This window comes from Archocentrus centrarchus, chromosome 1 (genome assembly GCF_007364275.1).
Source record: "Archocentrus centrarchus isolate MPI-CPG fArcCen1 chromosome 1, fArcCen1, whole genome shotgun sequence".
Classification (NCBI taxonomy): domain Eukaryota; kingdom Metazoa; phylum Chordata; class Actinopteri; order Cichliformes; family Cichlidae; genus Archocentrus; species Archocentrus centrarchus.
The window spans coordinates 36,572,446-36,598,588 of record NC_044346.1 but is presented as its reverse complement, the minus strand read 5'-3'; the positions used below and the strand labels follow the sequence as shown (position 1 = coordinate 36,598,588).

The 26,143-nt window shown below is 43.4% G+C and overlaps 1 protein-coding gene across 1 annotated transcript in view; it reads right to left on the bottom strand.

The window, feature by feature from the left end:
• Positions 1-10,063, bottom strand: part of maml3 (mastermind-like transcriptional coactivator 3) — a 131,681-nt gene extending 121,618 nt beyond the window's left edge. The window contains exon 1 of the mRNA XM_030743756.1: positions 9,701-10,063. Within this exon, the coding sequence (XP_030599616.1) occupies positions 9,701-10,063 (363 nt within the window). The remainder of the gene's footprint in view (positions 1-9,700) is intronic.
• Between the last annotated feature and the right edge of the window lie 16,080 nt (positions 10,064-26,143).

Below are 26,143 nucleotides of genomic sequence, written 5' to 3'. Positions count from 1 at the left end.
TTTTTCCTGCTTTAAATATTAGTTAATTTGGCCTTTTTGGGGTCTCTGATGGTTATTCACTCATCGTGGAATCTGGGTACCAAGTCCTTTTATGTAACGTGTTATTATCCTGTTAGTATTCATGTTAAATGATTATCTGCAAGGTGACATTTATGCCTAAAAAAAATTACAATATTTCCCTCAGAAAGTGACTGAAATGGAAATAAACTACATGGACAAAAATATTGGGCCACTTACACATTACACATGCAGGAGCTGCTCAGCTATGGAAACCCTCTGCCATCCATAACTCAAAATTTCGCATTAATAAGTCAAATTTTTGAGTTAGCTCTGAATCACGAAGCTACGTGAAAGAGGTCATTTCCTTGTTACAGATGACGCCATTGCACATGCGCTCAAAACCAACTAGCTAACTGACAGCGAGAGTATCAGTTAGCTAACAGTGTAAAGCAAACGTGAACAAACTGTCTTCGGGTTTTTGACCTTTGAAAGCCTTCTGAGAGCTGCATAAAAGGTATCAATGTTTTCATGTTCAGCCTCCTGCTCCCAGGTAACAAGGAAATGACACACCTTCATGGAGCTTCCTGATTGGAAGAGCTAACTTGAAATTTTAAGATAAATAACTCAAAATTTTGAGTTATGAATGGTAATTTTTTTTTTTAGTGGCGGTAACAAGCTTCCATAGAACTTGGCCACTTTCATTATGGCAACAAAAATATTGAGTATATCTGGATGTGTATGAGTATACCTGGATGTACTACTCAAACATGTTCTGCTATGTATGCAGTATATTAGCACACATTAAAGAACAGAGTAAAATAACAAATTCTAAATTAAGGAGCTAATCCTGTAGCCCCCCCCCCCCCCCCCCCCCCCCCCCCATCCCCTTTGCTCTACAGGCAGGTGGGTCAACTGAAGACAAAGCAGCAGTGTGGGCTGTAATGCCTCTTGTCACATGTCACCTCACTTTCTATCATCCATCCAAAACTGGGACAAAAAATGCCATAAAAAATAAATTTAAAAAAAATCAAATACAGTCAAGCTGAGAAATCTATGCACAGAGTAGAAAACGGTGACAACACAAAGCAGCTGCTGAGTTTGAACATGCGTGAACGTCTCTGATTCACCAATTACCAGATGAAGGCTTTCTAAAAGTCCCAAATTTGAGATTTAAACTTCTTTTTTAGCAGGCGAACACAATAGAAAGTCTGTGCCTGTGGAAACAGTTAAGAACAAAAGGGGAAAAACTCTTTAGTACTTCTGATTAGCTTTAAGTTTTATTTTGAAATCCTTTCATTTCAGCTGGCTAAAACTTTGTAAAGAGCCCAGCTCCTTCAGATATCCAAAGGTCGCGTGTTCCTGTAAAACATGTGAACGAGCGTGGGAGGAAGGGAATGTGGTCGCAGCCGCCCCAAATCAAAAACATCCAGAGTGTGTGTGTGTGTGTAGGGACTCAGGGACGAGGGTGAGAAGGAGCAAAAATAAAAAAAATTAGAAGAGTGACAAAAATTTTAACGTGGAGCATGAGAGCAGAAAAGGGAGGGTTAAAAAGACACGGTCAGTGAAACTCGGAGGGAGCCGGTCAAATTAGCGTGTAATGAGTCAAAAACAGCATGGCTGTGATGTCACGGGTGCTCGTCGACGTCACGCTCTGCGTGTGTGCCTGCGCATGCTGGTGAGTGTCAGCTCCTCGCCTGGCTCGGCGGTTTAAATATAGCAAATGGGCAACAGTCCCAGCTGACTTTAACAATGCTATAGCTACCAAGACCATCTACGCTACATTAGTGCTTTACTAACGCTGAAACCAGAGAAGCGGTGAACAGAGGGAGGGAGGCAGGGAGGAGAGGGGAGGAAGGGAGGGATGGCCTCAGATTCATGAAAACTCAGCCGCCCACACTCCGGCCTCTCCTGCCAAGAGTCGAGCAGGACAACAGTGTGTGTGTGTGTGTGTGTGTGTGTGTCTGTGTGTGTGACATTCCTGTGCGAGGTGAATGCCAAGGAGCAAGCAGAGCCGAAGACAGTCCGTCCTGAGCCAATGTGTTTTAGTGGAACTAACGAGCCCCTCGCTGTGCACCTCTGCCTCGCAGCTGCAAACTTGTTAGCGACTAGGTAATCAGATCTGACTGGATGTTTTGTCAGAAAAAAGTACGGGTCACGATTCTGCTTTTAAGCAACATCACGGCCCGTTGGATCGGAGACACGTGCCTCTAACCGAAAGGTCACGGGCACCCCACCCCACCCACATGGTTCCATCAGGATGTCAGCAAAAAAAAAAAAAAACACTCAAACATGGCACCCACTCATGAACATGTCCTGCTGGAGCCAAAAGTGGGAAATGTCTCATCACGTGAAGACATTAGACAGAGCCAAATCAGATTTGGGTGTCACTCCCTCAGTATCAACATGCAATTTTCACTTTTAGGCTTCAGAATTTGGTTGTCATAGAAGAAGAAGAAGAAGAAAAAAAAAAAGGAAGATTACGCATTAATTTCTCTCCTGACTGCGGTCTCAAAAGGCCCCAACTGCCATCACTAATTCTCTCTCCACCAACAGATGTAATGAATAGCTTCACACCTGCTCCCTGTGGGCTGTCAAATGTCATTCTGGGAAGATGAACGCACCAAACGGATAAATATAGGGGAATCATACTGACATCACAGACGTGTAATATTCAGCAGTGTAAGAATATTGACAAAAATGTCCTCCGTTAGCCTCTCATTGGTGATCAAGTGACTGAGTGCTTCCTGTAGAGCTGCCGAAGCCTTAATTTAATGCTTGTTCTGTTTTAAGTGGGAAGATAAAATCCTGATTTCCGAGTAGGAATTTTTAGCCGAAACGCCCCCTGATGTCGCACACCGACTTTGCGCTCCAACATGGCAGCAGCGAGTTGTTGCACTCCAAGTATTGCTAGTGAGGGTGCTAACTGTCCAGGGAGCAAAACAAAGCACGTTTTCTGACTGCTGCTGCTGGGATGTGGTCGACTCGGATACAATGTAACTCCCAACTTCCGAGGCGAACGGAACGCACCTTGGAAGTTCTCTGCAGGTGCTCCGGCTTTCTCCCGCTGTCCAAAAACACGAGTGTTCGGTTAACTGTGATTCTAAAATGCTTATTGGTTTTCATTCTCTCTGTGTTGGCCCTGTGATGAACTTGTGACCTGTACACGATGTACCATGCCTCTCACCCTATGACAGCTGGGATAAGCTCCAGTTGTCCCCGTGACCCCATGACCCTGAATTGGATAAGGAGTTCAGATGGCTGAAGTATAAAAATCTTCCACAAGTATAACTTGAACTGGAGTCTGTGGGAGTGAGTGGTGAAATTATTTACTCCACCACCTCCAAATGTGTTCTTTGTCACATTTTAAAAGTGTATGTGGCAGGGTTATAATAGTTTGGGATTTTACATTATAGTTTAGTTTTAGTTAGTTTTTACTTTTTTTTCTTTAATTCAGTTAGTTTTAATTAGTTTTCACAGAGGTTTTTCTCGTTTTTATTAGTTTTTATTTTTGGTTTCATGCTTAGTTTTAGTTAGTTTCAGTTAGTTTCAGTATTAGTTTTAGTATTTTCATACCTAATCAGGTGCAAGATTCAAGGCGCAAAAGTGATTGTTGTGTAATGAAAACTTGACAAAAGATACCGTTTAAAGAAATATAGTCAACAACCAGCTGTTCACAAGACATGCTAAATGTGTGTAATATTAAGGACACACATGAACATCAACAGGGAGAAACAAAGAAAAACATGAACTCCCAAACTCAATAAATTCTACAATAAACTCCACAATAAAGTTCAGCATCAGTGCAGCAGATTAACAACAGCTACATGTGGTGTTTGACAAAAACAAACTCTTTGAAGGAGCTCAAATCCAGCTGCATCCTGATGTTCTCACCACCTGAAGCTGCTTCTGTTTTGGAGCTAGCTTGGTTAGATGCTGCTAATTAAACTTGCAGGGTCTTTGCGGCCTCTGTACATAGCCTACGGAAGTTGCCGACCTCATGTCCACATTTATGCTTATGTAGCTGGATTGTGTGTGTTATTACCTTGTGGTCGTGTGCAGGTGTTTTATATGCAGCGCAGGCTGGGACTTCTTTTTTGGTCCTCGCTCTTTGTGCTCAGTTTTTTAGGTGCAAACATATTTGTCCCTGTTTTTTTTCACTTTCTTCATTCCTTCACGTCCATCCTGATAGTTTCAACAGTCTCCTACCAGGAATTTGCTGACAGTTGTGAGTCCTTATATTGATGCTTTGATTATTATTCCTGATCGTTATTCTCTCACTGATAAAGTAGCCGGAAACGCACAAGGACGAAACAGTTTAGTCACAAGTTTCTGGGCTGCGTGGACCCGACAAGTAGTCCCGTTTCTCAGAGGCGCAGGCCAGGTTACCTGGAAGGATCAGAGCGGTTTCTGTTGTGCGCTTCTCAGGTGGACTTTGATGTTGCTGGTTTTTCCTGACTGAGAAATGTTCCGCACATTTTTCATCATCCACAACAAGACTTTAGATTCTATCTGTGCTCTTGTACTCAAAGAACCTCCATACGGGACTCTGCCGCTTTCTCTGCAGACCGCAGCCATTACTTTGCGGACCAGCGCGGTGAGCGCACGCACATGCGCACACACACAGTTGTCCTGTGGCGCTCCCAGCTTAAACTCGGAGAGCGGAAACAATGATTTCATATCAATCCACAAGGCTTAAAAAAAAAAAACAAGTAAATGAAAGTCAGTTTATGGATAATTTCAGTTAGTTTTAGTTAGTTTTGTAAACTCACAATTCAGTTTTAGTTAGTTATCGTTTTTTCCTTTTAATTATAGTTTTTATTTATTTCAGTTAACGACAATGTTTTTTCAATTTCAGTTTTCGTTATTTCGTTCGTTTTCGTTAACTATAATAACCCTGGTATGTGGACACAAATTAGTGCATAAAGGAACAGATAGATTGGAAAATATGTGTTCAGTGATACAAAATCCTGGAAAATTTTGGGTCCAAGAACACAAATCAGTAAATTAGAGGTGGTGACTATTTCATGAACTGCTGTGAGACTGTGCTGAACGTTAGCTGCAGGTAGCTGTGGGGCAGGAGGCAGAGCAGTGGAAAATATTAGAAGTGGTAAATTTTTAGAATTGTGAACTTAGTCAAAATTGTTAACTACGCAACGCTGTAACAATCTAGTTCAATTTAATGTGTGTGAACTGAACTATGACTTCTTGTGAAGTACAAACTTGCCTTATGTAACCCACGCACCATTTGCATATCTGTGTCTCTCTCGACACATCTTGTCACCATGTGCAGGATGCAGTCACAAAGCTTTACAGGTGTGCACCTGAGGTTGCAGCAGGTGAGATTCTGTTGCAAAATGTCTTGTTTGTTGAAAGCGCCACTGGAACAATAGATTTTATGGACGCGTGCCTCACCTACACTAGGCCCTGTAGTTCTGCTATAGTTGCTCCCCACTTTACACTGTGTCCACACACTGTTACCACGTTTCCACCACCGTGGTGCCGGTGCTCGTGCCAGTGCTGGTGTTGGTTTCAATGAACCGGCAAACCGCTTAAGAACGACCCTGCATTGTGGGCGGGTCCCGTCTGGAAACCGAAGCCGACGGGCACAAACGTGGGAGAACACCTTCAACTTTCTTGTGCTGTGGTCGGTGGAAAAAGGGCCTGTGACGGTCCAGATTTTGTCTGCGAGGGGTTGGAAACTTCTAACCCTGCGGGCTGCAAGTGCTGATCATACATGCTGGCCAAAAGGGTGAAAACGCCCACGCAGGCACTCAAAGACCTTAGCTGCTGTATGCTAAACAGCTAACCGACATTTATTTGTATCAAAATTAGTCGGCCAGTTTGTTTTAGCTCGGCCGTTTCGAAGAAAATGTCGAGCTATTGTCATAGCCTCGGCTTCGTCTGTTTCACAAAATGGGCCAGAAATCAAGAACTATCTCACCTAGAATGTTCAAATTCACACCATAGATGCATCTACTAAAAATCTTGGATGAGTTTGAATCTTGGGCGGCACTGTTGCCTCACAGCTAGAAGGTCTGGTCTGGGTTCAAATGCACAAAGGCTTTCCTATGTGGAGTTTGCATGTTCTCCCCGTGTCTGTGTGGGTTTTCTCCGGGTACTCCAGTTTCCTCCCACAGTCCAAAGACATGCAGTTACTGGGGTTAGGTTAATTGGTGATTCTAAAGTTAGCCCTGCAACAGGCTGGCTACCTGTACAAGGTGTACCCTGCCTCTCACCCTATGACAGCTGGGATAGGCTCCACCACCCCACCCTCAGCCTGAAAAGGATAACCAGAAGAGAATGGATGGATGGATGGATGGATGGATGGATGGAGTTTGAATCTTGGTGATCTTGAACTAAAGGTAAAGGTCAAAGGTCAGGTTTTCTAAAAACGTTGCGAACACAATAATGCATACTGTTCAAGCTAGACCCATCAAACTTCACACAGTTGTTCACTGACTTTACTATAACAGCACTTTGACCCCCCACTTATCCCGGTGCTCTTGTTTTAGTATTAGTATGGCCTAAACTAGTCTGTGAAAACTCAAACACAAGGAAAAATGCAGATTGTTTGCTGTGGGCAAAATCAAATACAGTACAAGTCATTGTTTTTCCATTAATTATATTAAAGAAATCTTAACCATATAAACAACTTATTATTTAGCTCCACCTTTAAGAACCGTAGGAAGACCTTAAAGGGACTCCTATGCTCATTTCAGGTTCTTCACATGATTAAAATAATCTTTTTTTGACAGGTGTCCTGTTCCTGTTCATATGCCTTAATAAGATAATAGAAAATAAGATGTTTAACTCCTCCTACTTTGAGCCAACTTTCTTGTGATTGGCTGCTCCTCATAAACAAAAGGTGGGCGGGGCTTCTGTGCTCACAGCAAGAGCTCTGTTCTTAAGATGACCGTATTACGGTTATCTGCTCTCAGTGACTTATAAAAGTATAAAAAACTGCCTGAAACTGAGAGTTTAGAGCAGTGTGAAGCCTGAGCTTTTGGCTTTTGGAATTTTGTTTTAGCTTTCAGTTTACCTGACGGAGATAAATGTGATTGTCTGCCCACTTTGAAACATTCGTACACAGTATATTGTCTTCCTCGCCTGATATAACAGTTGGTGTGCAATTAAAAATACTTCAGAAGTGTTTAATATGTAAATGAGTGTTCAATTATTCCACTGTTAGTGTAACATGATATATGGATGTTGACAGAAAGCAGAAAGGCAGCTTGGCGTTCTGCAAGCTACCCTCTCATTATCACACAATTATGTTTGGAAGTGTCCATCTTGTGAAAGCAAATCTCCAGACGGGCAACCAGCGAGTGCATGTTGGCTACGCTGGAACTATATCACATCCCAGGAACCCCGTTACCTGCAGCTTTAGCTGCCTGATAAGCTCTTTAAATAATGTCTGAGCAAGACAGAAAGGGGTTTGTGCTGTCTTCTTCTTCTGTTTCACTAATAGTTAGTCTATAGACACAAACACACACTTTCCATAATTACAGGCTTGCCCCGACCCTGATGTGGGTGTGTCTGAGAGCCATTAGTCTAAAGCATAGTATACGGAGATGAGCATGACAATACAAAAATATCACAGTGACACAGTTTGGATTGAGGTTTGGAAACACATTATTTGCATTTGAAGGTATTTAACTGCATTGCTGCTTCTGTGCTTTAAACACTCACTGATCTTTTTTTTTTCCATGTTTTTTTTACACATTGTAGGAATTCCTGACATTCTTCAATCTGCCAATTACCATACTGACACTCAAAGCCAACCGGCAGCAGAGAGCAAGCATTTCACAGCTGAAGTGTGTGCGAGTTCAGCCTCACGTTGTGAACTTTTCATCTTTTTAACTAAATCGTGACATGAGCATATTGTGCCACACAAAAGACACCTCTTCCTGAACGGTCTGCGACATATACGCTACACATTTAAGGCCTCTGTTGATTTTGTGCATGCACAGCTGCATAATCACATCAACAGAGTGCTTGGCTTTCCTCGAATGCCTGCTTGCGAAGTGACTACATACAGCCATCTAGCTGCAGCTCTGTTCTTCTGAGGGGTAAAAAAAGGGTGAGGGATAGAAGACTTTCCTTTTATATCCACCCCTGCACACTGCCAAGAACTTACAATGTAGCATAAAGAGGGTGCTAGCACACAGCTCTGTGTGTTTCAGCTATTGAATGCTGTGTTTACGAACAAGCTGTCGCCATCAGTGACTGGGAAAGGAGCAGAGCGAGACAGAGAGGGACAGAGCAGAGGGATGCCACTGTGTCTTTAAGCAGTAATCCTTCCATTCTCTGAGCATTTGTTGCCGGCCATCTAATGGGCGGTTCGGTTTAATGTCCACAAGGGCCACTGGGAGCTCCTGCACTATTAAAATCCCTGCCACTCTTCTCATGCTGGAGCTGCTCTGGTTTGCTCTTAAATAACAAGTGAGGCTGCCTCAGAAATTAAAGACGCTCTGTATTTTGCATTTCAAAAGGGGAGGAACTGGGCTCATTGCAGCAACAAAAGGGATAACAATGTTGACATTCCCCACATGTATCCTTTCTAAAAGGAAAGCAGAGCCCACGGGAGACGTGGAGCAGGCAGGGGGACGCCACGCAGTTCACCCGTGTCCGCCTGCACCTCGCTCACGCAAAAATAGCCAAACACCGGGAACGAAAATCCCTCCTGATGATCTCTCACCTGAGCAACAGAAACAGTCAAGATGTTCACAGCCAGGACAGCTTTAAGAAACTCAACAGCCCTCCATATGTTACCACTGCCCCCAACAGGAAAACACTGTAGCACTCCTATAAAGCCCACTGTGACTGTAAAGACAAATGACAAGTGCAATATCTGCACAAGGGCATGCAGCTATTTGAGGTAGTTGCAAAACATATTGTGAGTGCACTGCATTTACGACTGAATCCTAAGAGTAAAGAGTTAATTACAGTGTAGCAAATGTTCACAAACTGCAGTGCTTTTCATCTGAAGTCATTTTCAGGTCTGTTCGCGGGTTACTTTCAGCCGGGGGTGGCTCGGATTTGGTGTTTGTGACAGTGGGGACGGAGTATGTTACAAAGGTTACGGTGCAGGCTGGAGCATTAACTGCTGCTGCAGCAAGGAAGCAGTGTTGCAATGCTAATGCTCCCCCCTGTGTTGCAGAACAATTTCCACCCAAGAACAAGAAAGGAGAAGTTATTTTCATGCAAAAACAACACGAGACATCCTCCAGAAGTTACTTACAAGTTTCTGAACCTGACAATTACAAACAAGCGCCTTCCCAAACTTTCAGCCTCTCTTTGAGCACAAAGCGGCACTGATCTTGCAGAAAAGATCAAATATCAGCTGTCAGGCTTGTCATTTCCAAACAGAGCAGAATTCAAGCCCCAGCAGCCTGTTGGCTCCAACAGGGGGCCGGACGTCTTTGTAAACAAAAGCATTAGCTGGCACTTAAAAAAAAAAAAAAGTGAAGTGAGCGTTGAGAAAGCAGCGATTAGTGAACATGTTTTCAACAAGTTTTCACAGTGATGAACAAGTAGTAGGTGTGCAGCTTGCAGGGGGTTGGGGTTGGGGTCGGGGGGGGGGGGGGGGGGGGGGGGGGGTTGGGGGGGCAGAGATGGAGGGAAAATGAAATTAAGTGTGTTGTGTTTATGTGAGTTTTTGGTGGTTTTCTCGGGGCCCTTGCTGTGAGCTCATCCTTACCGCTATGAGCGTGTTATTCCTCTGCTCCGTGGAGGAGGCAGAGTCCGGGTCCGGCTGCTTGCTCTGTGGCTGCTTGGTGCCGCTGCTGCCGCTGGCGGACTTTTTGGCCCTTTGCTCCAGATTCCGCTGGTACAGGCTGACCGTCTCCCTACGATCTATCTCCAGCTGCTCGGCGTGGGCTTGCTGGTACCTGCTCTCGCAGTTTACGTGGTGTCTCCTGCAGCCCTCTATCCGCTGCCTCAACCTCTCGACCACCGTGCTGTGCTTAGGTATTCCCACCACGCTCGCGGCGGCCGGGTTCATGGTGTTGTTGATGCAGATACTGCCGTTGGGTCCGGCAGCGGGGGAGGCGAAGTCCCCCATCACTGGGCCGAGTGGCTGCTATTTTGGAAGAACTTTTCTCCCAGTCAAGCTCAGCGCCACCGCCACCTCCTCCTCCTTGCACCTCCACCTCCACCACCTAGTGTCCTCTTTCTCTGTGCGTCCTCCGCCGGGCGAAAGGTCCCGAGCAGCCGGGCAGCGGGCGGAAGGTACGGCCGCCGAAGAAGGCAACAACCGGGGGAAGGTTTAAAGGGCTGCGAGGCTCTCAGTCATATGGCTGAGGGGTCGCGACTGGCCGTCTCTTCTTCTCCTCTTTCTAAGTACTAAACAGAAACAACACAAAGCCTGAGTGAGACCCAAACAAGCCCCCAAACTGGATCCAACAATAAAGCCGCTGCCACGCTGATAACAGCAACTCCTCCGGAAAAAGAAAAACAACAATACAGCGAAGGTGTGAGCGGGCACCCAGCGCTCATATACGCAGAAACCGTCCCGCAGAGGAGCAGCGGCGGCGGCGGCAGCAACAGTCCACTCTCCGGTTCACCGTGTTGTCCTTTGAGAAAAAGTTTTGCTGCCTAAACCGAACGGGCTCCGGAGTTTCCCAGTGAACTTGCATCTCATATGGTTTTGGTTTGAAAGAAATCCCGGTGAAGATGTTGTTGAGTTGGGGGAAAGCGCACAAGCGCCCTCGGTAGTCCGATTGTGAAGCAACCAGAGGAGTAGGACCGACGGCGCAAAACGCGGATATGGGAAGCAGTGGCGGAAGTCTGTAGTCACTGCCTGCCGCCTGCCACCATCACAACAATCAGGTCCGCTTCTCCACCATGCCAGCGGAGTGATATCAGGACAGGAGTTTAGTAAAAACCAGCTAAAGGCTGTGTGAGGAGCCCGGTGTGGCAGCCCGGAAAACCCGGAGTGGAATCCACGAGGGGACGCGTGACCTGTCCGGAGCCGTCGGTACAGGTTCGCGAAGGTTGAACAGAAAAGTTGCATCTCGGTAAAAAATAAAATAAAATAAAAAATACAAAGAGACAGAAACAGCGGTTAGGAGATTTAATAAAATAGACAAGACACAAAATGAGCTGCAAATATAGAAGAAAAATCTAAATTAAAACGTGTTTCAAATAATAAAAGCACAACAAATGCAAAAACGAGCAGGAAAAACAGCAACACAATAGCCAGTTTTTAATCTGTTAAAGTCATTACAAGCCCAAAGTGTAAATTCAGCATCTGCTCTTCCTGCATGGTGCAGCTACACTGTGACAGAGGGTTTGGATATTTATAAATACATTGTTATCATTTGATTCTTTTACATATTTGCACACTAGATAAAACACTCCAAGCATATGAAAAACTGTAAATGCAAAAATATCAACTTTAACACAACAAAATGCTCAAAGGAGCTGCAGATATATAAACTATAAATGCACAACACAACAAAACAACCCATCTGGAATCTTTTCACGCACCTCGGAGGGCAAAAGTTTAAATGCATCATCAGTTCTTCTTGAGTAAAAACTGGTTATCTCTATTGTGACAGATAGTTTAGTCGTCTTACATATTTACACGCTTCATACCAGTTTAAACGGTTGTCACAAATACAGAAATCACTCCAAAAGATATGAAAACAAGAAGGAAAAACAGAACCAGGCTGCCCGTACAGATAACAAACAAAAACATGTATCAAAATAGCTTAAAGGTGTACACACGGCCACAAAATAACTAGAATACGTGCAGTTGCAGCTTTTTTTTTAATGCTCTACCTGTGCTGTCAAACAGGTGACTCCATATTCTTGATTTGCTTGTTTTGCCTATTTACTCAAGTTGTGGATTGTTGAACTCTGCAGGCCCACAGCAGGTTACACCCAGTTCACACAAAAATACTGTGCCATCGGAGGCAAATGGGTGGAAGTAAGTTCCTCTTCTGACTGAACTGCATGGCCACATCTCTGGAGCATTTTTAAAGAGGAGTGAACATGTTGTTTTTAATGAGGAACATTTTTTAAATTGAGTTTAAGACACTGAAGGTGAGTTGAATACAGAATAGGTGCACAGAAGCCAGGAGTTTGGAAGGTTTAATGCCAATATTTAAAAACTGAATGAGAATATTTGTATTAAGGTACACTGTAGGAAGCCATTATCTTTTAATGCGACATACACTGATCACAAGTCACGGTCGCGCTTATTTAAAAAGGCACGATAAAGGACTTTTAAATGCGTAAGATGAAGTACTTTTCAGTGGCTGATGAATCACCACCAAAAGAATTTAAACAGGAACTTCATTCATTTTATTCACAGACCTCTCTGTTATTAAGATGTTGGCTGGTCTGCTTTATGTGATGCATTCTTCGGGTATATTGCATAGCTGTGCAGTGATGCATTATCTGCTGACTGTACAGTTTACAGTAAATGTTGAATAGTATGCAGCAGGTTCGTATCCATGTGCCTGAGGGCTCCTGTGTTTCTTCGTAACGGTTCAGGTGTTTTTGTCTGACAAAAAAAAGGTGTAACCCCAGTATTAAGGACAAGTGCTGAACCAGCAAAGTCTCGTCTTCTTATCACTTTCCAGGATCTGACGTCTGTGGCTCACGTTGTGAAGCGCAGACAGGTTTCTATATTTTGGTGATACATGACCCTCCCAAGTCACAACCACCAAGACATGAATCAACACTGAACAAACTGCAGGTCCTGCACAGGTCCCCACAGACCCCTGTGTTAAAATGGCCAGCTTCACAGAAGAATTAAACACATGTACTGGCTTATACATATAGAGGGCTTTTGCACCAAAGCTAGTTTTCCCCTTCATGACAATTTACCAGCACATTCTCATCTCTGCAGACACAATTAGTGCAGTCATGATGCACTAATCACGATGATGATGATCTCCTTTGCTGTGTGTCGTAACTTTTCTACATGCAGGATTGCAGGTCACGTAAAAGCATCATGTTTTCCTCACCTATAATTTTCCAGTGGCTAAACCAGGGGTCCATGCAGCTCTTCTCCCCCCTGTGGCTTTATCTGTACGCTTGATCTGCAGCTGGACTTTAGTCAAAATTAAAATGAAACTGGCCTTAGACCACTACACAATCTGTTTCGTAGTCTATTTTAAATTGGATTTATTTCCATAAAAACACAGTTGGCCTGCACGGCATTGGACCTGTGAGGCAGAAGGAAAAGAGGAAAATCGCAGAAGAGGTTCATGATGCAGTGATGGAGGACATGTGGTGGGTTGGTGTGACATAGGAGGAGACTGCCACGGTAGGGCGACATGGAGGCAGATGATGCACTGTGGAGACCCCTGAAGGGAACAGCTGAAAGAAGAACTTCACCTCTCAGTTACAACAATTTTCATAATTTTAGCTCTATCATTTCAAATTTGCAACAAAATCATGGTATTATTGTAGCGAAGATGCAAAGATAAAGTATCAAATAGCTCACTGCAAAGTACAGTCACATCACCTTTAAGTAATGCTGATGGGATTTTTACTCTGTGTAGGCTGTGTCACCATTTAGGTCAAAAATTGCTTCAAAATGGTTCTTTTGATGGTAAACGTTGTTGAGGTCAGAGGTTGCTGACCTCTGGCCAAAACCTAACCAATGAATGATGTAGAAAATGGTTAAAAAAAAAAGAGAAACTGGCAAGTAAACACACACACACACACACACACACACACACACACACACACACACACACACACACACACACACACACACACACACACACACACACACACACACAAGTTTGGTCTGCTGAATGACAAAACGTGTAACTTCCACCGGTGGGAACTGTTAGCAGGAACTGTGGCCGCTGCATCAAAGCGCTGACCCCAGATGACACCAGGACAGCATCATTTCAGCCTCCATCCCAGGATGAGACTGTGTTGACTTTCCACTGATGTCTGTAACTCATCTCTTCAAATTTTAATTAATTCTTCCAGTTTGCATTATTAGGGGCACGGCTGCTTCTCTTTGACTGACACGCCGACACAGGCAGCTGAAGTTGTGGTGCTGGTGCCTTTTATGGAAATTCCTGATAAATATTCTGGATATGTGTGTAAACCAGACAAGAAGTGTGTGTCAAGGTTTTTTCATTAAGCTATATATATATATATATATATATATATATATATATATATATATATATATATATGAATGAATTCATCCAACAATTGAGGACATATGATGGTACCACCAGGTGTTCTCAGATTGAGAACACAGTAACCTCCTGCATCTGTCAAGGCTGCACGGTTACCTCCTACCCCGGCAGTCCCACAGTCTGATGCAAGTGTTGCAGGATGGAAGTGACCGTGAGGTGCCCCACACACACACCTGATACACTGATGTCATCACTGATGACTTCAAGAACCTTGATTGGATCTTGCTGATGCTCCAGTGGCAACAGCTAGTGCCTCACATCAGCCCTACATATACACTGCAAGAGACCTGATGATGATGATGATGGATCACCCTTTTCTCCAACTATGATAACTTCTGGCAACAGAAATTGATAATTTTGGCATCCAGAATGCTAACATTGAGACTTATAAACAGGACGTGGCAAACCGGTGGGTGACATCCTGGTGGCTGCGTCCATCTTTTATCTACAGTCTACAGCCTCTCTCATTTCACCAAAGCAGTACCACAGGCGTGCACACACAGACAAATGGACAGCAGTGTGAATCTTACCCATACAAACACATGTGGTTTATTTCTGTTACTTCACAGCAGAGCCCAGTTATCTCTCTCTCTCTCTCTCCATCACTGTCTGCGCGCCTCTCTCTCCCATTTTTATTTTTATCTGCCATGTCATGTGGGAGTTCTGAGCTCCATCCCCGACTGTTCGGGCCATATGTGCTCCCTTGTCTCTTTCTAACCGTCCCACCAACACACACATGTACGCACGCACACACAGCCCTTCACCCCCTCACATACTGTACACCAACAGAGACATACGCACACACACACACACACACACACACACACACACACACACACACACACACACACAATCACACTCTCCAGTTGGCAATTAAACATGGGCAGCATGTGTCTTTGCTTCCACTCCATTGCATGTTATTCATTTCTGTTTCCTGTTTCAGTGTTAAAAGGTTATTTGGTTCCTGCATGAGGACCAGTGATCACGATTAATTCCCTCACATCACGGAGAGCATTTTTCATCCTCTTCTACGAACAGGTCACTTATTTTATGGTTTGGATTCGGAAACATCCTCCTCGTGTTGAAGATTATTCCGTGTGGAGTCTTCCACGCCAATACCACAGACCATGGTTTCCCAATCTTTTCTTGCAATTCCTCTTAATTGAATGACGTAATATGCTTTTGCAGCTGCACTTTGGAGCTAAACATAGAGGTGTTCTCTGATCTGAGAAGGCCAGTTGTCAGGAAAACATTGTGTCAGTGACTTCCAAAACTGGTGGGAAATAATTATCTATTTTATATGGTTAGATTCAGGCTCAGAATAAGTTAAGACATTGTTTGGGTTCAAATGGCCACTTAAAGGGGACTGTTGTGCTCATTTCCAGCTCCCCGTATTTATTTTTGGACTCTAGAGTAGCTTTGCATGAGTCACAGTTGTAGAAACACAGAGAGGGGTTTTGGCACAGCTTCACCTACTTACAAGGTGCACAGAGACGAGCAAAGGTCTAAAGAGGCTGAAGCTCCAGCAGCACTCGTCGTATGAAGAAGAACTTTAGCCCAGTTCATCCTTGCTGGTGCTTCACTGGTGGAAGCGGAAAGGAAAAAAAAACCTAATCAAATACATGTGCTATTTAAAGTGCTGTCTGTAATATGGTTTGTGATGACCCTGATGAAGGCTGCATCACAGATGAAAATAATTATTTTTTACCTTTAACTGGGCCTTGGTACAGACCACAGAATTTAGCTCCTGCCTCTTTAAGGTCAAACTCCCTTCAACCTTCTTCTGATTGGCTGCCCATCACAAACACTAGGTTTGAACAGCAGCCAGTTGGGGCTTCTGTGCCCCTGAGATGACAATATTAGGGATATCTGCTCTTAGTGACATCATCCAGAACCAGGAGTAAAAAAAAAAACAGTCTGAAGCTTTGGCTCACAGGGATTACTTGAACATGCACTGACCTCATTATTTAAAACTACAGCTACATTTAATATAAACATCCACCACTGTAACAGCAGCAGACCTGAACTTTCTGTTATTACATTACATTACCAGACAAAGGTGGATGGAAGGACAGAAATATGAGATGCAGTTGGTCTGGACAGTAAATGGTCTTTACTCTGGCAAAATTCGTGGCAGTGCCGCAGTGGGTAGGCGCTCGCCTTGCAGCCGGAAGGTTGCAGGTTTGAGCCCCTGTCCCTGCGCTGCGTCTCTGGCTGCATGACCGCAGATGCTCGTCATGGATGAGTGATCTGGAACGATCATTTCGTTGTGTGCCTTGTGCGCACAATGACAATGAGTTGAATCTAACATCTAACAAAGTCTGGGTGATGTCCAGCTGCAAGCATATTATAATAGCTTGTAGTAACTGTCACAGCAAGAGAGTCATGTGTACCGTCTCCTGCACATTTTACCTATAGGCAGGCTCCTCACCTGAACCGTAACTTCTTGCTGTGTGGTACTTGTGAGAAAGGGTGACTTTGGAGAGGGTTCTAATCAAGCAGCAACCGAAAACTGCAGTTCCTCTAACGCCACTGGTTAAAACAGCCATATTTACAGCTTTGCAGAGCATGTTTACAGCCTGGTACAAAGTGTGGTTTAGTTACCTACAGCAAATTATTTATTCAATTTAAACTCAAACTTTAGGATAATGGCAAAATTTAAACCTAGAGCTTTTGATCTATCAACACAGACAGCTGTAGTTGATCGCTGCCTGCTACGCCTCATCTCCACTAATGTCCACCATGTCTGTTGTGTTGGTGCCTTTTGGAGCATTTTTTTTTTTTTAAATCGACTTACCTGACAACCATCCAGCAAATACGGTCACTACACACTATGGTGTCACCAAACTGCTGACAAAATCAAACCCACAGGGAGATGTCATGGTTGCTGCTTCCATCTGTTATAAACGGCTAGTGCTATGTTCCCATGATTTCCTATGCAACCCTCAGTCTGTTGGTGCTTGTTGACATGCTGCTATGTAACAACAGCCTCCCCATTCCTGAAATAACACTTTTTTCCTCCACTTGCTCCCTTCTTTGCTCTGCTCATTGCTGTTGGTGTCTCATTTGCGTGTAGAATACGAGATGAGGAGACACCATTTATCGAGGAGGAGAAATAGAGCTTTATAAGCCATCTTTCCCAAAACAGCGGCGAAAAACTGGAGCGTATGACAAGATCTAGAGATTTCCTCTTCAAATGAAAAACCAAGTTATGACAGTTCTTCAGTGAGTGCTGCGTATGGTCTTACTTCCAGCTAGGGATGACAGTTGATGCATGTCACATGGTGCAAAATGGTGATGTGGCAGCAATGCATTTTTCAGCTTTAGTTAGACAACAGTCTGGGTTATAGTAATGCTGGTTTCTGTACTTTGAGAGGGTATCTGGGAAGGATGCTCGGCTCTATTTTGGAATGCATATTCATGCTTATATGATGAAGGTTAGGCTAGCTTTTTATTATGAAATAAGCCCTGTCTTAATTTATCAGTCAGGAACACTCTTGCATGTGTTTGGACCGTGACCTGGATAAGCATAAGAGGATGGATGGATGGATGGACGGATGGAAGGGTGGATGGATGGATGGATGGATGGACGGATGGATGGAAGGGTGGATGGATGGATGGATGGATGGATGGACGGATGGAGGAACACGCTTGTGCAGACCACCTCCTTAAATGTTCTTGAATATTGTGATTATTGTCTTGATTATTTACATGCATGCTGACTCCACTCCACTTCATTGTCTGCAGTCTGTGCATTACAGTTTGTTACATTTAATATCAAATCTATTTATCATGCCTTTCATTGGGCCTAAGGAGGCAACAATATTGGTGTATCTTTATTTACAAAGCCAAGCTGGGTAAACTAACTTATCTTTGCAGTCTCTCATCACCTACAGACACTTGTTATGAGTTTTGTACAATTTCCTACCTGAACTAAAATTGTTTCATGAACAGTTGTTGGGGACTCAACCTTAGGTTGGGAACCACCAGGAAGGGTTCACCAACAACAGTTTTTACATTAAATAGAACAAAAACTAGTTAATAGAGCATTTATAACTGTTAGGACTAAGACAGAGAACCCAGTTGGATCAACTGACTGACACACACACACACACACACACACACACACACACACACACACACACACACACACACACACACACACACACACACACACACACACACACACACACACAAATATATATTCAAAGTCCTGAAAGCACATTTGATTGCCAAGTAATCTGTGTGGAGCCTGGTGTCAAACGGCAGCAGCTGTAACAATGAAAACAGGCACCTCACATCTTCACTGATCATGACATGACAATGGTATGGAAAGAAATACAGAGGCAGAAGCAAATTCTTACTACACTGTTTCCTTGTGTTTCATCATCCCCCATCTGCTAGACCTGAAGCCATGAGGATTTTCTTGGAACATCTTGGCTTTCGCTTTGCTTTGTAGACAGGCAAAAGGCTTTGGTTCACTCGCTGTTGTTCTGGGTTGAGCAAGGAGATGTCTCCACTGGCCCTGGGCGAAATATTGGCTCAAATAATTCAGCCGGTGCTGCTTCTTCTTCTTCTTCTTCTTTTTTTTTTTACGTGCTTATACTGCTCTACACCTTAGAAGAGAGTGATCCCCTGACTGAGGAAGTGCCTTTTGAGATTCCAGTCAGTGTCTGTGGATATGAAATTCTACAGTGGATCCTTCTATCTTGGAATAATTAATTGTTATGTTTGGCCCAAATTGTATCTATAAGTAAGATCAATCAGATAGGGTTTTCCTCTGGCTGTACTTCTTGTCTATACGCCTGTGAAATATCATTAAATTAGCATTAGCAACTGGATTAAAGCCGTGGTTATGCAGCTTTGCACCGGTGATAAAGTCAGCATCACAAGCTCGTAGGATGAGCTGCTTCATGGTTAACGCTGGATTCCAGTGCTTGGGATTACAGTCACATCATCAACCAACAGAGGCAGGGACTCCAACTCCCACATTCATATCTGCCAATCTAAGATAAATGAATGCAGGAAACTGAAAAAAAATTCCTCAGTGTAAATATGTGCACAGCCTCCCAGTGACTGAAGTTTCCTTAGTGATAGTAACTTGATGTGCAATCACAGGTTTTTATGCATCTTTCTACATCAGTGGTGTCAAACTCATTTTAATTCATGGACCACCTGCAGCCCATTTTGGTCTCAAGCAGGCCGGACAGGTAGACTCATCGTTAACATTTTTTATTACAGAAAAAAGAAAATGCATTAATGCAGTCAAAGCACTTATCCTTACATTTCACTCCCTTTTAAGGTGAAGAGACCTCCAACAGACCCAGGGTCAGAGGGGAGCGGACATCTGCTGCGACCGGTTGTTCAAAGGAGGGAAAAGAAATGAAAAGAGGGGTGAAAGTTAATGACATGCAGTTGCAGTATGTAAACACATGGTGAGTGAAAACAAGTGAATGGAGAAGAAATACTCAATGCACCACGGGAAGTCCCCCAGCAGCCTGAGCCTATAGCAGCAACACAGAGGGATGGTTCAGGGTTACCTGATCCAGCCCTCACTAGAAGCTTCATCAAAAAGGAAAGTGCCTGTCTCCTGAACCAAAGTGGGAACTGGTGCCACAGAAGAGGGGCCTGAGAGCTCAAGGCTCTGGTTATGCTGTAGGAGCCACAAGTACGCCTGCAGTCTGAGAGCGAAGAGGGCTTTAAGGATGTGAGCCCTGATCTTTCGGGGCGTTTCCATGTGAGGACGAGGATTTTTAAGTTAAATTCTGTCAATGAAGAGCAGTAGAAGGTGACTGTGAGAGTTTAATCAGCACAAACTGTTACTGTTACTTTCTGCTAACAGCACAACACTATGTTTTATAGATGTTAAAATTACTGTTTTGTAGTGTATGTGTCAGGAGTGTCACAGAGCTCACTGCTGTGCTCATTATAAAGCAAACTACTGAGTATCTGATACTTGAGACACAAACCCTGACAGACAACATTTGGTATTAATATACACAATAAGAGCAGGAGTCAAGAAAGAGGGCTTACATCTGTATGCCTCTACTTTTAATCAGCTGAACTTTGAGCTAAACAGGTCAGAAAAGTGACTCGGTTATTGTTGGGTACCATTTGCAGTGGGAGTCCAGTCATTGTTAGCTCTTAAATACAAACAAAAACAAACAATGGACAACATTAATGAAAGAAATAAAGCCACTAATTAAGTATTAAACAAAGAAACAGCAAATCCAACTCAAAGTCAAAGAAGGAAATGTGTAACTCTGGTCACACACTGGCAACGTTCACTCTGAGCAGGGTGTGCAGTGTTGTGTTGCAGATTCCTGAGTGAGTGACACATTATGGGTCTGTGTGCAAAATTTAAGCCTTTATTAAATAAAAAGTTTAATAAATGAGCATGTAAAGAGCAGAAGTGAGTTCAGCCTATTGGGTTGGCCCTCCACAACAGTTCCACTTTGTCATGTGGCCCCTTGGGAAAATGAATTTCAGTAAACTGACATATAACAGAACCAGAGATGTGTAACTACATTTTACACAGGCCTGTGGACATCAGTGGTGCTGGCACGGCTAAGGTTAGACACACTCAGCAAACAAATCTGACATCAAGCGTGTGATTTCATACACTCCACAAAGTTCCACACGTTTCAGTGACATTTAATCTGATTCAAGATTAATGCTTTCAAATAGCTCATGCAATATTCAAACAGTTTGATGCTACAGTCACACGGGGGGAAAACAGTGGTTGGAGACCACGGCACGATCAGAATGATTGTGATTGGTGCAATGAACTCTGCCTTTGAAATGGTGCAGCCGAGGTGTGCAGCCCCTAGCAGTCAGCTGACGTCTTCAAAGCGACTTTGGTGCAATTAAATGGCAACGAGACAGAGCAGGTCTGCTATTAGTTTGTGAATGAATGCAGTCAAGATGTACGTGCAATCTGTTTGGGATAATAACTGTGATTAATCACAATCAAATCACAGGTGCTTTGCAATCTTGCTTTTATAAGAATATAGCAAACATGGCTGAAACCCTCACGTCATCTCCCTGGTCAAAGCTGTTCATGGTAAAAACCTGCAAATGTTGACGTTGTTTCCACGTAGAACAGAGGCCACGTCTCGCAAAGTGAGAAGTAAAGATCAGATTATTGCAAAGAAGGAATTAAATGCATTTATCTTTGCATTTTTTTCAACTATTAATATGTCAGCACGTGGTTGTGAACAGAAGTCCACAGACCATCCTCTCCACCTACACAGGCTGGAGAACAAACAACACTTTTAAGCTATTTACAGTTTTGTGCATCTAAATTCTGCTTCATTTGTGACATAGTGAAATTACACGTTGAACTTTTACAGTCTATGATGTCAGCATCATAAACTCAGGAAAGCTCCCCATGGTAACGGCTGGTTCAGCTTTCATTTTGGAGCTGTTTTTCAACAATGACTAGATGTTGTGTAAAGACCGCCAGCTGATGGTTATTCAACATCGAAATGTTTGCTGGGTAACCAGAACACAACCAGTTGGGTTAAGTCCCGTATTGCAAAAAGACACGTGGCAGAGGAGTTGCACTCATCAGCCCAGAGCAGAGGTGGGAAGTAAAGAAGCACAAATACTTTGTTACTGTACTTAAGTAGAATCTTCAGGTACTGAGTATTTATTTTTAAGACAAGTGTCTCTACTTTCCACTCCTTACATTTTCAAAACAGGCTCGTTACTTTAAGTTTAACCAATTTGATGGAAGTTATTATTTCACAGCACTGCACGCCTTAAACCAACTTGAACATAAATGGTGATAACAATGAGACAGTCCTATCATTGTATCCTTTACTGGTACCTATTGCACATGAGATGAAAGAGGCAAAAAAATATTAATAATAATCTATGCATTATTTATAGCACTATACTCTGAGATTAAAGTTCACCAGAACAATCCAGAGCAGCGAATTGGTGCAGATGTCCATAAAGTTGTGGTTGCAGTACTTCAGCATTTTTTTTAAGTGGCAAGTCATTTCAAATGCAACATTTGTAACAGCCCAACAAAAATGAAACACACAAACTATTTGCAGTTTGTCACACCGTGTGTCTGCTAGCTAAATGTGCAGTTGCTGTGTTTCGCAGTGAGAGGTGGCACACATTTGTTTCTTAAGTAGAAGTACAGATACTTGTGTATTTACCAGAGTAGTTTTTAACACAAATACTTCTACTTAAGTGATAAAGTGTACTTTTGCCACCTTGGTTCAGACTGACTCAGGTGGACTTGCACTGTGTTAGGTAGCATCTATCTGCAAACCTTCACCAATCTGTCTCAGAGTGACTGCATTCACCAGAGGCAGGTTGCCTCCCACCAGGTGACCTGTCCAATCGCCCTGTGATCAAAAACGGTTGGTCAGTGGAAGTACTTGCAGTCCGTCTCCGGGCAGCTGGAGGTTGCTGTTCTGTTCTTGCTCTTGTGTAACTGAGCCAGTTTGGGATGTTTTCTTAGTGTTTTCTTCCTTTTAGTTTAGAGAGATTTTTTTTCCTCGCGCTTAAATGACGAGGATATTAGTCACCAGGAACATCCCCAGTCTGAAGGAAAGTGATACAGTTTCCTCTAAATACCCCACCTTTACTCAAAGGAGACGGCGAAACCCAAAAATCTAAGAGTAAAATTTACACTTTATCTAATTTCTTTTTGTCTTTGGTAGAACTGTATCCTGACACTGCACCTTAAAACCTAGAAAATTAAAAATTTGGGCCCTCAAAAAGTTACCTTGAAGTCTAGCAATTAGTCCTGGAGAGAACATTTGTGTCGACTGTACATCCTCTGGACTTTCTGGGGGAGGCAACAGATAGTAAAGGACTTTTACTTGAGCCAAACTCTGAGAGTTCATTGCACTTTTCTTTTATTCAGTGCACATTTAAGACCAAATCACAACAAGGCTTGCAAATATTTGACCTTGGTTTGACTTATCAGCGAAGTTTCCTCCTTTATTCCCCCCGCACCTCAGACCATGACTACTACTACAAACAAGCAGTTAAAGACAGTCAGTGCTCTGTGTGTGTGTGTGTGTGTGTGTGTGTGTGTGTGTGTGTGTGTGTGTGTGTGTGTGTGTGTGTGTGTAAACAACATTCCATTCATTCCTGAAGCACTAAGCTGTTCAGACTGGGCAGCAGCACCAGAGCACCAGTTACAGGCACACACACACACACACACACACACACACACACACACACACACACACACACACACACACACACACACCACACACACACACACACACACACACACACAGCCTTGTTTTCCTTGTTTTAAAGTGAGGCAGTTTTACTTTCCATCCATTTCAGTTGTCAGCACCGACACTGTGGGAGTGGGTGGTTGTGGATGTTTGCAGGATTTTGGAGCGGGGGAGTGTCCAGCTGCATTTGGACTCAGAGGCAGCCATTGTTAAGTTAAAATATGGGTTTCTCACCATAAAAAAAGCTCCAGCCTGAGCTCGTTTATGCCTCAACATGCAAAGGTATAATGCTGCTGCAGATAGTGTTTAAGACATGCAGTTAGTCAGTCATTGCAATTAAAGGAAGCAGTTGTTTTTGAGAGAGAGTTAAAGTGATTATTAAGACATGTTAATAGCTGTTTTCACTGGATTTGCCTCTGACTTATTCACTTACACAGAAGCACAAAAGATCATTTGTTGTTCACTCCTGAACAAGGGAGAGACGTATTTCTCTTCTCACTGTCATGCCGGTTTGTCTGCTCACGACTTCAAGTGTGGGTGGCAAAGAATGAGTTTACACAAAAGGCACACACACACACACACACACACACACACACACACACACACTGAGACACACACACACACACACTCAGGGTTGAGAACTGTTAGCTGGAAGGAAGTGTTTGACTGTCGTGAAAATCGGCGGGGCACACTAGGATGCCTGTGTATCTGCTGCATCTTTGTGGCTCTCTTTGTTAAATCAAAAACCAATCAAAGGGAGTCAAACACAAACATCCACAAAGGGAAATGCGCTAAACCTAATTTGAACATTTCCTCCCACACCGACACCACATATCTCCTCCCCCTCTTGCTGTTTTTCTATGTGGCCTTTGCTAGCTTCCTCTGAGCTCCCCACACCAACTTCTGCAGCTTTTTGACATTCAGGCCACGCCGTTCACCCTGAGATGACCCCCCCCGGCACGCGCTCAGCGATAACCGGAGGGAGAATAGGGTTCTCCTTCCCTTTGGGGTCTTCTGGAGACTCCCATCCCCAGGGTGGCAGAGAGACAGAGAACACCATGCCTTTCTCTCTCTCTGTCTCTCTCTCTCTCTCTGTGCAGAGGTTGCTGGGTTGTTGCACTAGACGATCTTCCTCTGAATATTTAATGTACACGGCACTGCCTCCAAGAGCGCGATAAAGAGAGAATCACAGTGGTTGATATATTGATGAGCCACAGGGAGAGCAGAGGATGGGATGTAAGGCAGGAGGCGGGGCGGGAGACTGAGGAATTAAAGGACATGGATGGACAGGAAAAAATAGAGAGACAACCTTTCTTAAGGGCACACTGATGCTATTCACTGTCCACACCCAGATGTTTACCAGCAGCTGCAGTGCAGCTGTTATTGTTTTAACCTTGTGAGTTTGTCTGTGTGTGTAATCATGGCATAATGTCCTCCTGGAGACACCTTTTGAAGAAGAAGAAGAAGAAGAAGAAGCTCACTGCTATTTGTATGAGAACTGAAAAGCCTGATGTTTTACTGCTGTAAACTGCGTTCCCAGAGACAGAGGTGCAGTGAAAATGACTTTCTGCCTCTGTGTACAATATAGGCTGCTATGTATTATGTTCAGAGGGTTGAAAATGTATATATTTATTACCGAGCAGTAAAAGATACATATTAGAAATGTTTCTCCTCAGGTTTTAATGTGCAGTATCACGAGAGGGTAAATGAAGCGCGTTTAATACTTTTTTCACAGGCTTCCTTTTGTGTCTGCCTTGTATGTCAGCAGCACGCCAGCTTCAGTCCTTCACAGAAAGACAATTCTGGGCTCGAACCTGCTTTTGTTCCTGTGCTAGGAGGCCGTAGAAGCAGATGTGAGGGAGATAAAACTTTGAGTGGTCAGTAAAATCACTCAAAGTGCTATTAAAAAAAAAGTGTGCTTCCATGTGCCAGTGCATTTCCAAGTTAATTAAAAAAAATGAATGTGCACCCAATTTTGCACCTTCTTTAAAAGATTATTTTTTTTGTACCACTACATTAAGGAGCAACCCTGATCTTCAACAAGTAATAAAGGCAGTGATGAGCAGTCAAACTTGTAACTTTGTAAACCACAAGAGTAGAAATACCTCGTAAAGGTACAGTTAGGTCCTTTTCTGTGAGCGTAACGCAGCCATCGATAAAAGTATAAAAGATGAATGTAGCCACTGTGATGTCACCCACTGGTGTCTGTAGTTCTGTTTTGAAGCCTTGAGATGAGCGTTTTCACCATCATCATCATCATCATCATCATCATGGTGTTTTGAAATCAGATGTGTCAAGTGAAGTGACTGTGAAACCACATGATCATTGGTTAATGACTTCACTATCACAAGTTATTAGCCAAAGACCATATCCCAGATAATCCTCCTTTCTGAAACTTAGAATGACCAAAATTTACAAAATGGACTTCATGATTTATTCAGTGTGACCAGAAATGAGTGACTGAGTCTTTACAGGTGTCAGGCCCATACATTACTACAGCACTTTTTATTTATTTTTTTGCAAGCACAGGTATTGCCTCTTGGTGGCTGCTGTTAAAAGAATGCAGGTTTATGGCACTTCTGTCTGTGGTTTATATTAATACACATTCATTGCACAAAAGCACAAGAGTGTGTCAATAAAATGCAAACCACATCCAGGGCAGAAATGACTGCAATGCACTGCTAACACAAGACTGGCACTTTGCAAATATTTGCACAGACAGCATACCGAGACAAAGCTAGCGAAGGACTCAGA